The 14,295-nt window shown below is 36.7% G+C and overlaps 1 protein-coding gene across 3 annotated transcripts in view; it reads left to right on the forward strand.

Moving 5' to 3' along the window:
* rapgef2a (Rap guanine nucleotide exchange factor 2a) overlaps positions 1–14,295 on the forward strand; it is a 41,592-nt gene that overhangs the window by 5,341 nt on the left and 21,956 nt on the right. For all 3 annotated transcript variants that reach the window (XM_079848423.1, XM_079848424.1, XM_079848425.1), the window contains exons 2-3: positions 12,825–12,895; positions 12,992–13,048. In XM_079848423.1, coding sequence (XP_079704549.1) covers positions 12,825–12,895; positions 12,992–13,048 — 128 coding nt within the window. The remainder of the gene's footprint in view (positions 1–12,824; positions 12,896–12,991; positions 13,049–14,295) is intronic.

A 14,295-nucleotide genomic window follows, 5' to 3' on the forward strand; every position in this document is an offset into this window, starting at 1 on the left:
TTTTTTCTCTCTTCCTGCACTCTTTTTCACATGCTCATATATATATATATATATTCAGTCTCGTATATGGTTGCCCACAATGAGACCGGAAAGCCACACTGAACCTTACTTCTGATTGTGTTTCTGCACAACATTCTCATGTCTGTGTGGTGTGTGTGTGGGCACGGCACATGTGTAAAGAAGTGTGTTTGTGTGCCGTTAGCTATTATCCATTTGTAAACATTTCAGGATATTGAAGCTTTGGTCTCACCAGGGACCATTCTCTCCTCTGTTGTGCAACCAATTGTCTGTGTTCCCTGGCCAGTTATTAATTTTATAAGCCTGTTACGTCCATGAGCACACACATACTAGAGAAAGTGTGAGTTAGAGTTTTAAGGTGTTACTTCCCCCTGTATTGACCCTTGCCTTTGTATGCTTGCTGCTGAGAGAGCAGCAGGAAAAGAACAGAAGAATGAGATGTACTGAGATAGGAGAGGAGTAGAAGAATGAGAGGAAGAGGGAACGAGAGACCAACAGAAACAACTTTAATTGAGGTTGACGTTCTAGACACTAAACTAAGTCTTTAAAGGGTTCTTATTATGCCCTTTTATGAATTCTTGATTTTGTTTTTGTGGGGTATACCATATGTTTTCATGCTTGATTGTTCAAAAATGCATTATTTTTCATAGGCTATATTTTATATTACATCCCCAGTCCCATTATTACTCCCCAGTCTGGGTCAAACACATCGTTTTTGATGAAGCCCCTCCTTCTGAAATACAAAATGTGCTGGGATTGGTTAGCTGGCCCAGTGTGTTGGGATTGGCATCACAAAATCATGGATAATTTTCCTAAGGGGCGGTGAACAAAGCAAGTGCTTACAAAAGCTAAAGTAAACACTACATCAATACTGTAATGTTTGTTAACAGGCAAGCTGAGGCAAAGCTTTGCCCTTCGTTTACATCATAGCTATCATAGCAACTACATAAAACTTATAAAAACTTGTAATTGGAACTGTTAATAGAAAACACAACTACAAATATTAAGACATCCCAGACAGCAACATCGTGTCGGCCCAGATCCGGCCCACATCTGGTTCTAAGTGTACCAGATGTGGGCCGGATCTGGGCCGACACTAGGTTGCTGTCTGGGATACTTACAAGTTGTGATCCATAAACAACAGATAGACCCGACAAAATTGGAACGGCTACGTCTTTCAGGAGAAGCTTTTGTGCATTGTACTCTCTGTCTGCAGTTATCTGTAAAATGTGCACTGCACAGACAAACATTGAGGTTATAATGTTCAGGAACATTGTTTAAAATACATTTTAACACCTAATTTCATCAGCCTTAGGATAAACTTTTTCCTGGGGTGGAAAAACAGCAATAACACTCTTCATCTTCTCTAGCACAGCTCAACCAGGCTTCGCCAACTTTTTTGCGTAATCCGTGGGATTATTTAAATGTATTCAAATACAAGCTACAGATTGAATATGGCCTATGGAGAAAGAATAAAAAATAAATAAATTGATTAAAAAAAACTTTTCACATTCATCAACTGTCACAGTTGATTTTCTCACTTACAATTTTTAATACAATTTAAAATATTAAGTGTAAAATAAACAATTGTTTCTAAACCTCAACTGAATTATTTATATAATATAATAATATTTATTTACTTATTTGATGCTGTAGTTGGACTGAGAGGCACGGTCTAAAGCCCTATTCGCACTGGATTAGTATTACCTGGTGACCTCTAGTGATTTGTAATAATTGCAGAGGTTGTCTGTGATCTTAATCCCGTGCGAATCGGCCATGTCTGTAATTTGTAAAGTAAAAATTCCCCCGCAAATGACCTACCATATTTCGCTGAACACCGAGGTCCTGTGATAATATTAGTTAGTCCTGTGCGAATCGGCATCTCTGTGATTTGGCAGGGTCGTATATAATTTTTTCAAGGTTTTTGTTTCCTTTTTATCCATCTTTCGCGAAGAATGGAGGCTGCGTTGGAGTGTTTTGATAGTAATTTGGGTGCTGGGTAATATCGCTATACCTACACCACAACCATACAATTTGCAGAAAGATGAGGCTGAAAATCATCAGAAGAGCAAAAAAAAAACAAAAAAACAATGATTAGATGGAGATGGATGACATGTATAACAACATGCGGTAAGGAACATTATTCTGTTTATGATATATCATACAGCTAGACCTATAATAACGACAAGGCATTTCCAAGCAATAGCCTATTGACATCATATCTGGGAGATAAGTCAGTAAATTCGAGTAAAATCACAGGCTTCGCTTATCCTGTGCGAATGCGCCACACTAAATTCAGATGTGGGTGGGTAATTTCTAAATCACACGAGGTCCCCAGATAATACTAATCCAGTGCAAATAGGGCTAAAGTTTGTGTTATTGTTGGTTTAGCTTGTAAAAGCTTTATCCTGTCCATACGTTTTCTTGTATTGTTTCATTTATTGCCTAATTGCCAGTTTCGTAAAGGTTCTTCCTAAATTAAATTAATCTATTCCATATTTTCTTTTTTGTTGTAAATAAAGTTGATTCGGTTCATATGCTCAAGAAAAGCATGTTGTTCATGACGTACGTCAATGTTGTACAAATAAAACCTGTCTGAAAATGATTTTAATCTTTGATCTGCTTGAGAGCCTTCCAAGTTACCATTGTGCCGTAATTATGACTACTGGTACATTTCTTCCATTTACCAAAAATTGTGCCACGCACAAATGCTACCCACACAGATCTCATAATTGTTTTCCTCTGAACCATAAAAGTGCCATGTTTCATCTGCATGATGATTAAATGTGAGACATCTGTTTGTCTGGGTTTCCTAATTCGTTTGAGCTTGCTGATGTGTTGGAAACGCATCAAATCTCAGAAAAAATACAAATAAAATCTGTCTGCACGGATCACTTTTGGTCCATTATGCTAATTTTAGGCTTTTTTATGAGGCTCGGTGAAAGTTGAGAACAGACAACAAGAAGGTTTTGAAGAATTTGAGCTCTCCAATGATCCAATGTCTGCTCTGAATACTATACTGAATTTTGTGTTTCACCTACAGTTGTTAAAACGCTGATTTGTTTTTATCACAAAATGAACAATTTTGTAGTGAAAATGTTTGCTATTGTTTTGTGAGCTGAATGGGGAAAGAACATTGTTTATACTGTCTAATTTTACTTTGGCATTGTGTGAAAAAAATGGACTTTGGAACGGATTTGCATTCTTCCGAAATGCATTAGCCTTGCAGTTTCAAAACAATGGTTTCATTTCCTCCCTCCTGTCTGTTTTTGTGTTGTAGCGAATCAGCCATTAGTGAGTGAGACTTCTGAAATGACTTTTTGAGAAATGCAGAATCACATGTTTTTTTAGTTTTAAATAGAAAAATAAAAACACTTCTTAATTTCTCTTTTGCACATATCACAAGACTGAATTTAAAACCTCTTGATTGGCCACAGAATATAAATGATGTAAATGGCCATTGTTATTCCTACTGAAAATAATGCCTAATTATTAGATTTACTAGTGTCTAACTTTTTTTTTTTTGCATCCTGATATACAGTCGCTGTTTCCATTAGGGCTGGGGGAAAAATGGATTCATATGAATCGCGATTCTGTCGTCAACCGATTCGCATCGATTCACAAATTTCAAACATCGATTTTCTAAAGTTTTACACTTCTTTAACTTCAGACGTTAGAGTGTTATTAATCACAATAAGGCGTGAAAAAGGACTCAATGCGGTGCTCCCGCTGACGGACAGAGAAGAAACTCGAGCACAGATGCCGCCTCTCAGATACATGCGATTGCCAATTCAGTTCTCTTTCACAGTTTATTGCACTTGCATGGTCAAATACACATATTTATGTCAAAATGCACATCATGTTGAGTATTCACATAAACACAGTCTGGTATGTCCTGCACGAACGTAAACAGTCGGGAGCAAATTAGATCTGTAACAGTATATTGGATGCATTCATTCTTAAAGTTCCCGTGAACCGGAAGTTGCAAAAATCTTTTCTCCAGTGTTGTGATGTATTTCCAAGTGAAACAGAATATTGAATAGAGGGAAGGGTTTTACTTTAGCGCACCTCCTTACCATCCCTCGCTCATAGCAGACTGGCGGTTGGAGGGGAGTGGTTAAGGATATTCAACCCAAGCCATAAAACTGACGTCAGAGCTAAAGCAAATGTTCAGATTTTGAATAAATATTACCATGACAAACTAATATTTTTTCTGTTTATTAACTTTCACGGGTTAATTGTTCACCACAAGACTAGTAATGTACGCTAACAAAGTAAACAGGATACATTTTTGATGAATAGTATAAGTCATGACGACTTTAAAGGGCCTCATAAACTGTTGCTGTCTGTTTCATTAATGTTAATTTAAAAAATCACTCACTGCTTTTGACTGAATCACTTTTGTATTTTTAATATGAATCAGTTTTAATTCACACAGTGAAGACTAGTGTTTTATTTTTTACACTTGATTATTCCATATTTGTGTGTTATTTCTTACTGCATGTTAAATAGCCTAAACCTTGGCTACTGTACCTGAAAATCCTTTTATCAGGGAATGTCGATTTTGTTCTCTTCTATTCGCTGTATGGAAACAATGCTTTATTCGCAAATGTTTTATACAATATTACAATTTTGCGCGCAAGTTAAATTCGCAACTTTGGATGGAAACATAGCAAGTGTTGCCTGCTGAGCAATATGCCCTGTATTGGCTCAGAGCCTATGAATATCCAGTTCTGAAGGACACCTCACAGAAACTTAATAGAAAAAAAGCATTGCTAGATGGGTTGGAAATGTTTATATTTGTGACTGGGGCCAAATTCTCAGCTGTGATCCATTTATTCTTTTTCCAGAGCTTTGGTGACATCATAAAGGTCAGAGTTGAAGCTGAATTGGATTATTTTTAGTCAAGGATGTTTCCGTTTTTACCCAAGTTAGGCCCATTGAGCATGTGAGGGGGAGTGAGAGTCATTTCCCTGATCCTTACTTGTGTTTTTCTGTTCCTCTCTCCCTTTATTGAAGTGATGTGTCAGCTTTAGTACACATTACTGTATTAATAATAATGTCTTATCAGCTTTTCCTCTCCTCCTTGCATGTTATTCTCAATCCTGTGCATTAATCAGCACTGATAAACCAACTCCTTACTTTGGGCACGGACACATTACACGTTTGAGCAGAATCATGACTGTTTAGTCTACTGTGGTCTTTTTAATAATGCATGTTTAGTCAAATTAAAAAAATGGGCTAATAGCAGGAATGTGAAGGCGGTTGTTTTCATTACTTAAGTATGACAGGCCCTCACTTTAAGTGTGGGATCTAGATGTTTCAGAGAAATGGCTACTCAAAACATTACCTACTTTGTGGTCTGCCTGATTGTTTTTTGTGTGAGTGAATCGCCTCTCTGATAGCCTTAAGGAGTTTGTGGATGTTATGGAAAGACATGAACCAGAGCAGTATTGCTTCATATTTGGTATTGCCTGCTGGTGGATGTTTACAGTCACAGAATCAGAGTTACACCAGGGTCATTAAGAGTGATTAAAGTTGCATTCGGGCTGGTTGGAATGCTCAACAAATCAAATGTTTGCTCTTATTGGAGAATGAATTTACGACTGACTTGTAGTTTGCTTTTCCAAGTCAAGCTGATATAGGAGAGAGTGTTTAACATAAAAATGTAGGCCTAGCCTACATGTATTGTTTACTTTAAATATTACAAACATGCCGTAAAGAAAAGAACAAATATTGTCTGTTCTGAGTCTGACTTGAATTTGAATGAACAACCATCCTTGTAACACAGAGCCACATCTTAACCGATCTAGTTCCTCCATGTTAGTGTGCTTTTCATGGGCTGACAGGAATGTGAGTAATTCAGGGTCAGAGGTCAGAATCTGAATTTATGTAGTGCTTCTAGACAGATGCTGGTCTTATTCAACATGTATGTGACGTGTACAGGATGCATATGGATATTTGATGCAATACAATGGCCTATTCACCATCTGAACTGTTGCTCAGACAATGTTTCACTCAATATAGCAGCACTCATTTCTCGTTTGTGGCATTGCTGTTAAATCCTTCCCCCTCTTGTTCACCCAGCTGGCTATAATGGTTTTTCCCACCTGCCAAGTGCTGACCCTGCCATCGAGACACACGGGGTGGAGGGAATTTCACGCTTTACACACAATGCGTTGTGAAACTTAGAAACCGCACAAACACAGATGCTGGGCAACCGTTGGCTTTTTAGTTTTCATTTGTACATTTTCAGTTTGCATTTTCACAGGGACCTTCTTAGGAAAACAACTTGCAAAACAGTAAATGCTGGGGTCGGTTCCCTTAATAGGGAAAGCACTGAATCATGTTCTAAACAAGTAATCACGGACACTTTTTTTTCCTCATGTTGTGTCATCAAAGCTCTCTCATGGCTAAATAAATAGCCATTTGTTTTTGGCAATAAAAAAAACACCACTTGTTTAGACTCTCGTTACCTCAGTGTTAATGATCAGATCATTTCATGCATAGTCGATAATGTATTGCTCTTCATTGTTGTCAGATCTTCATTATAAATTAATACTTGTATAGATGTTGTAAATAAATGGGCACTTTACAAAAAAGTGCTGTGGCTGTAATGTTACAATCATTTCAGATGGTTGGATATGACAATCATTTGGGACCATGGTTTAAGGCTAATCATACTCTAAAGTACCTCAAGTACTTCAAAGATTCATGGTCAACCATTGTACATGCCTAAAAAATATGGGTTTGCCATGGTGCTTTTTTGTGCTTTTCCATGGTTTATGGCAGTGATAATGTTATGGTTTCAGATTGTGTGTTCATCATAGGGCTGTGCGATATTGATAAAAAATCTATCATGATATATTATTTCATATCGTTCGTTATCATATATATTTTTTTAATAACCTTTTTTTTTAAAGACAAGTAGAAAAGTTTGAATTCAAACCACTTTTTTTTTATTAAGGCAAACAACAAATTATATTAGTTTTAGCAGTCAAAAACAAAGATAAAATATAAACAGAAATATCTTCTTAATGTCATGTGCTGGAAATGCAAGTGCTGAAAAAGATGTGTGACGTACTTGAAAACATTTTACTATTCCTGCCAAACTTTCATGGTTACAGTTAGTGTTCATGTGTATTAGTGTTAGTCTATTAGTGTTAGTGTATTAAATCCATGGTGAATGTTGCTGATCTGTGAACTTAAAGCCTATAACTAGTTCGTTCATGGCACAATGTTTCTCCTGGTTTCCACGTCAGCGCTGTTTTATCTGTTAAATGTGTTTCTCAGTAGATCTTGCAGCAATGTTATTACTTCTATGGCAAATTCAAATGCTTCCTTTACTGGATCTCTTAGCGCTGTGTGGTAACACTGTCGCTTGATCAAGATCGGCTCGCGCTGCACTGACATTGGTAGTCCAAACTGATAAATGGTCCGTGAAGCACAAAATAATGAGTAGCGCAGTTTCGTTCTGCCTTCATTACATTTGCCATTTGATGTTGGGAAATTTTGGTCGCACCGGCAGGAAAATGGTCAAACGAATCGTTCGGTTTGTAATGCGCACCGAACCGAAAGCCTTGTACCGAATGGTTGAATACGTGTATTGTTACACCCCTAGGACAATACAAACTTCTAAAACTGTAAGAGATATTGATTTGAGATATTGAGCTGATTTATCAAAACATCTGATAGGGTGTTTAAGATCTTCGGGCGATGCGTGTGCATTTTAATGAAAATATCGAGCGCTATATCGAGCATTTTTCATATTGTTACCGACAAGGGTTTACCATCGATAAATACAGATACCATTTTATCGCCCAGCCCTTGTTCATCATTTCGTATTGTAACAGTGGCTGCATCTGAGTTACACTTATTTAGTAATATTCATTGCTAATTTGTGTGGTTAGTGACTCATTGTTAGTTCTATAATTGGTGTTCAGTATTACACTGCTTTACTACACCTGTGCACACAAACTGTGAGAGAACTGAAAGGAAAGTGGGTGTAAAGTTTCTTTCTCTGCAGCATGTGTTTGTTTTTGAGGTGGCTGTGTGAATAAAAATGTTTTATTCGTACAGGAAAGCAAGGAGGAATGAGGAAAAAGAAGAACTTGTAAACTCTGATTCATGTAGAGGAACATACTTGGCATAACAAAACTGAGAAATTAAAAAAAAGGGGTATCGGCTGAAAAATGATACTGATGGTGCTCTCAACTACAAAAACAGAACAGGTTTTTTCTAAAAGGAAGTAGTTGTTGTTAATCTTGTGTAGTACAAGTCATTTGGCTATATTAGTTTCCAGATGGAGGATGAGTGGTTGTGGGACTTTACAAAATGGTACATTTTAAGGCTATGCAGAACTTTTGATTTGAAAGATGTTAACAGATTTAAGAGCTCTAAAGAGAAAGCACACTCTGGGGGTTCATTAGAATATCAAATAAAATTGGTTAGATTTTAAAAAATGTTAGTATGAAAAGTAAGTTTTTGAAAAGTCTGTCAGTGGTACATTGTGCAGTCAGAAAACAGAAGCTAGTTGAGTTTCCCAGAGGAATCATTAACCACGTTTCCACTGTCCAAAAGCGAGCGTGCTAGTGCATGCCAGGGCCAGTCGCGTTTCCACTGTCACTTCCGGGGCTTGATCGGGCATCCTCGGGGCCAACGGCCGGGGTGGTTTGGCCCACCAAATACCATGGTCCAAAGTGGGCCAACTGTGGCTTTGAGGAGTAGGGTTGAGAATCAAAAATCAGTTCTAATTCTGGATTCGATAAACACTGAAGAAAAGTATTCTGGAAGAGAGAAGAGAAGGTTGAGTTCTCGTTATCATTGGTGTCTGAGAACAGATTTATTTGTTTATTCTTTATACATATTATCATTTTTATTCATTTTCCACTGAATTATGCGATCTGAATGGCTTGAAACAGCGTACAGAGCGCTGTTTTCTTCTGTGTGTGTTTATGAGTCGAGCTCATTCGCTCTGCAGTTGTCAATCATATTATGTGATCATAAGTCCTGCCTGAGTTCCGCACATAAACAGCTGAGAGAAACGTTTCTACAGATGAAACATGAAGCCAAATAAATATATAATTACGACCGACCATATATGTTATGTATGTGATTTTCATGCGGCTCTGTGTTTTTTTATAACAATTTAGAATAAGAAATGCTTACAAATGCTAAGCAGAGAAATGCTAAGCAGGTGTAGCGTTTTATAAAACCACAAATAATGCAGTCTGCCCATTATTTAATCAAAATCCAATTTAGATCGCACTCGATGATTGTTTCGTGTAGTACCAAACTTTATTTATCTTAATTTAGTGTTGTGTGTTGTGCAGCAGACGAGGTTATTGCCAAATGAGATGCATACATGAGGAAAAATGTATTCTCGGTCAGCGCCACTTATCGTGCAGGTGTGAATTAGCTGAAGGCAATCAATTAATTCATGGTCTGCGTTCAGTCAATTTGGCACTCACTCCCTGTTTTTATTATTAACAATTAATCGATCGTCGATTAATCATTAGCATCCCTAGTGTAATATCTAAATGTTTGACTTCATTTATTTGATGTTTTTACCATATTGGAATCGAAACTGGGAATCAATAACAAGTAGAATCGATAAGCAGAATCGGAATCGCTAAAATTCAAACGGTATGATAATCCAATTCGGTATGAACCGGTATACCACCCAGCACTAAAATCATATATGATTTATATGATCGTGTACTTTATTCATGTCTCTTTCAGGGCTAACTGAAGCTGTTTGTAATGGGTGATTTTATTTTTCAGATTTAGAGAGCATCTGAGAAGCCTGTGTAGAGTTAGTTTAAGGATTTGAAACTTCTGATGCCAGGCCGTGAGAGCATGGAAATAAATTGTAATTACATTGCAATAATGTTTTTTCCCTGATCATTTCATTTGTAGGTTTATTTATATTTTATCGGAAAAGAAACTAAATTACACCAACACATTTAGCCTGAAGTTCTTTTTTGTTTTGTTTCAAAAATTTGTACTTTTATAAGTGAAAATGAAAGTGCATGTCATATGTTTAGAAGGGACATGCCAGCATGTGTGCAAGAAAGTAGTTTCTAGTTTTTTTCACTTGATTCAGTGATCCAGTGGTCAGGACTTTTTCAACTAACTGAAATGTGACCTTGGTCTCCTGACTCAAAGGACTCAGTCCATTGCCATAATCAGAACTCTATGTACGTGTCTGTCTCTCAAGAGGAAATGCCATTGTCCAAGAATAAACATTCCTGCCCTTCTACTCAGATCAACCAATTGCAGACCACAGCACACCACCCCTGACTGGAACCTATTGGGTAGTTTGAATTTACTTTTATTTGAATGTAGTGAGAGCAGATGAGAGCGATGGATCGGTTGAAGGGAAGTCAAAGACGATGAGAAAGGACGTTGGAATGTCAGGGAGGAGAGGAAGAAAGAGTGACGCCTCTAATGTCCTGTTCGAGTGAACTCACTGTGGAGAGCTGATAGTATATGTGGGAATGTTCTGGTCTTCACTTCACTTCACACATATAGCCTAGTGAGACCACATTGAACATCTGGGAATCGAAGTCAGATTTAAACCTGGAAATTAGCAGTTGTTAGAATTGACAAATTAAATGTAACATTATGATGTAAAATCGTTAAAAAGAAGTATCAGAAATTCATCTAAGTGTTTATATATTATATTGTATTATTTGGACCTCATTTTATGATGTCAGAATGTATTTCAAGCTTTAATAACCTCAATATGCAGCCAATATGTCCTCATCACATAAGTGAAGTTTTGAAATCTCATCATCCCAAATCGCAGGAAATGCCAAATGTGTGACCGACCTAAACTTGTGTCGACAGGACCATGTGATCTGCCCTTTAAGAATGTGTTAAGCAACCTGAGGTATAGGTAAATCAAGCTAAAAATCTCGACAAAAATACACGTTTTGGCAGCTTTTTACTTTGTCACTTTTTAGTTACTGTTATGAAGTGTTGCATTTAAAGGTTCTTGTAATTTGCTTGAGGTTTTTGCTCCTCATTGTTTTCTCGCTTTTGCAGAAGTGTGATAAAGAATTTCTATATTAGCACTGATGTGGTTATATCTGCTGCATAGTTCTTTCCTCTTTCACATATTCTATATGCTCTTGCATAATCGGTTCTTATAATCTCATTGTAAGTCTGATGCTGCATTCAGCTGTGTCAACAGGACAATCTCTGAACAGGAAATTATTTCTTTCACAGATTTTCCTTATCAGTAATTTATTTACAGAAACACGTTTGAGGAAGCGGATCTATTCGACCAGAAACACTGAACAAAGATGTAAATTCTTGACCAATGTGTTGTGGTACACATCTTAAATATATTTGCCATTAAGCCAAAAGTTGTGTTATTCAGGTAGCTAGCTATAAATTAGAGTTAAAAGATCACAATCTCGATTCAAACACTCACGCGATCTTATTTCTAAATGACTGCTATTCGGCTATATCTATGAAATCTTTGACAAGTTAAGTATGATAACAGTGAGCATTCAGACCTGCGTTTATCAATCAGTATGAAACGGTTTCACAAACAGTCTTTTCAACCACAGTATCATTATTTCTGTTACAATACCGGTAATTCAAATTGTCACAGAAGTACTGGGATAAAAGTTTTTAGTTCAGCTCAGTGTGGTTATGTTATTTATATAGGCCTATGTTATGTTATTTTAGTTGTCTATTCAGAATCGTTTGATAATCATGATCTTTCTAAAAAATTTTTATTGATTTGCAATTAATCATGCATGAATCATGCAGCTCTACTATAAATGCTGTTATGATTTGCTCAGCAGTTTTTTGGGCCAATTAATGAGCTGCCTGACATGATGGCATTTTGGGGAATCAGGCATGTCTCACATATCTGTATGTGATTTCCAGGAAGATAGGCACTTGCGTTTTAGAATGTGAGATACATCCAGATTGTCTTTCGTCTTATCAAAAGAGGAACAGGATAATGACAAGTATAGTGAACAAAAAACAGAAGTGAGGAAAAAGACCTGAAAGTGAAGGAGTGAATAGAGTATTTGCAAACATTCCATTCTTGTTAAACACTGATTGCGTAACTCAGGATGGGTGGAGCTAAATTGTTCTTAAGGAAGGTTGTGTGTTTGGTGTATGGTGTGTATTTATTATTTGTGTGTATATTCCCATATACAGGGCACCTCCTACTGGTGCTTTGGTGTACATGCAGGCAGGTTTTAAATGACTTGTAAGGGGTTTAATCAGGGTACATGAATATGTTTGTGTACATGTATGTGTTGTGTTTGTTCATTTGTTTATTGCTGGAATGCCAAAATTGTCATTCTCAATATAACTAAACTTTTTTTAATTTTTGTCCAAGTTTGCCATTTTTACAGCCCTGTTAACAAGTAATGAACATAGAATAAACTAATTAAATGTTCAATAAATAAATATTCATAAATGTTCATGTATTATTATTATTATTATTATTATTATTATTATTATTATTATTATATTTTTCTTACAATAACTTAATGGTTGAATTATTGAGCTGGACAAATGCAGTCAATGATAAAAAATTGTGTAAAAAGTTGGAAAATGTAGAAAAAGGTTATTTACTTGTCCTCACACTGTGCTGTATGAGTCTAAATGACTTGGGTGTCACAGTTTTAAGGACTCCAGCATGTAATAATAGGGTTGCATTTATAGAGCTAAGTGTTATATTTTTGTGATAAATAACCAATTACCAATTTGTACTGTTTTAATGGAAAGTGGAGTCATGTAAAGCAGCGCGTTGTAACCTGATATGTGTTTTGCAGGATCTGCAGATTGTTTACTCGTACCTCCATGGCATGGAAGCACTGTCCAACTTGAGAGAACACCAGCTCCGGTACAAGACCACTGTTTGTGTCTATGTGTGTGAGGGTACTTTCATTCCTATATATCACAGAGTAAGTGTACTTAACACTGTTTATTTCATTTGCAGGTTGATGTGTGAGACAGTTCGATATGAACAGCATGAAGCTAATGAGGTTTTATACTAGTGAGTATCCAAACACACACAAACACTCGATACACTCTCACAAGGGCTGTCAGAAAATGTATTTCTATCTAGGTCAGTTTATCAGAGGTTTACATCAAAGTCACGAGGATGATTTTGTCCACACACACATCTGCTCACTCTCCCTCTGTCTCAGACACAAACACACACCGACATCTGTTTAGTGCTCGCTTCATTTAAATCTGTAACGTCCATCTACAGACGGGATTAAGCTTCTAAAGGCTTTTTGAATATAGACACACACTCTGCCTGTTGAAATGAAACATTCTGTTCAGGAGCCCCTGTTTGCTTGGGTTACTGTTAAAGTAATTAAAGCAATGTTTGGGTACATTACAAGTTAAGCTCATCAACATTATTAGTGACTCAATATCAGTGACCACAGAATATATTTTTGAGTTAAAAAAAACAAACATTACATACAGAACTTGTGACTGGAAGCACACGGGGCCAGGCAATAAACATTAAAATACACACTGTTTGAAAAGTAAAACCACAGGACTTAAACAGTATACATGTTGCCATGAGATTAGTGTGATAAAATAGTTTGCTGATCTTGGGTTTGTAAGGCTTGTTATATTTAAACTTTCGACTTCATTGGCATGGCGAAGTATCTATTTTCAACTGTTGATGAGTCAAAAAGGGACTGTTTACGTGCACTTCTTTGGCATTATCAGTAACGCGTAACCAGAAATGACTAAGGATGATTTTGACATCTTTAGAGCTCTATAATAAACAGGGTCTTGTGAATAATTTGTGATTTAACAAAAATACAAACTTCATGTTCACACTTAACATTTACTTTTATTGCAAATGAATTGCTGTTAATGAACATTACCTGATTATATTGACTGTTCAAGTAAATATAAAGGATATAAAGTGAAGTCATGCTAGATCAACAAAATCTGGAACGTTCCCCATTATGTACTTTTTACCCCCCATTTTTCTAACTGTTTTATTTGCATTACATCTTTACTGTGGTGCAATGCCTGAATTAACCAAGCTGTCGAAGTCTGTGCTTTCCAAAACATACAAAATCAGTCATTTGCTGCTTTTCACTTGGGAATTGTGTTGTGCAAATGTGTAGGCTCATACGGTTTCCCTCAGCATAGTTTGAAAACCACCAGTCTGGCATGCCCAAGGACCACCAACAGTCTGTGCATCAACTTAATCGACTTTAGCCCAAAGTATACTTCAGTTTCAGACACGAACACTTTGTGTATGCATACATC

Source organism: Squalius cephalus, assembly GCF_949319135.1.
Source record: "Squalius cephalus genome assembly, chromosome: 2".
Taxonomy (NCBI): domain Eukaryota; kingdom Metazoa; phylum Chordata; class Actinopteri; order Cypriniformes; family Leuciscidae; genus Squalius; species Squalius cephalus.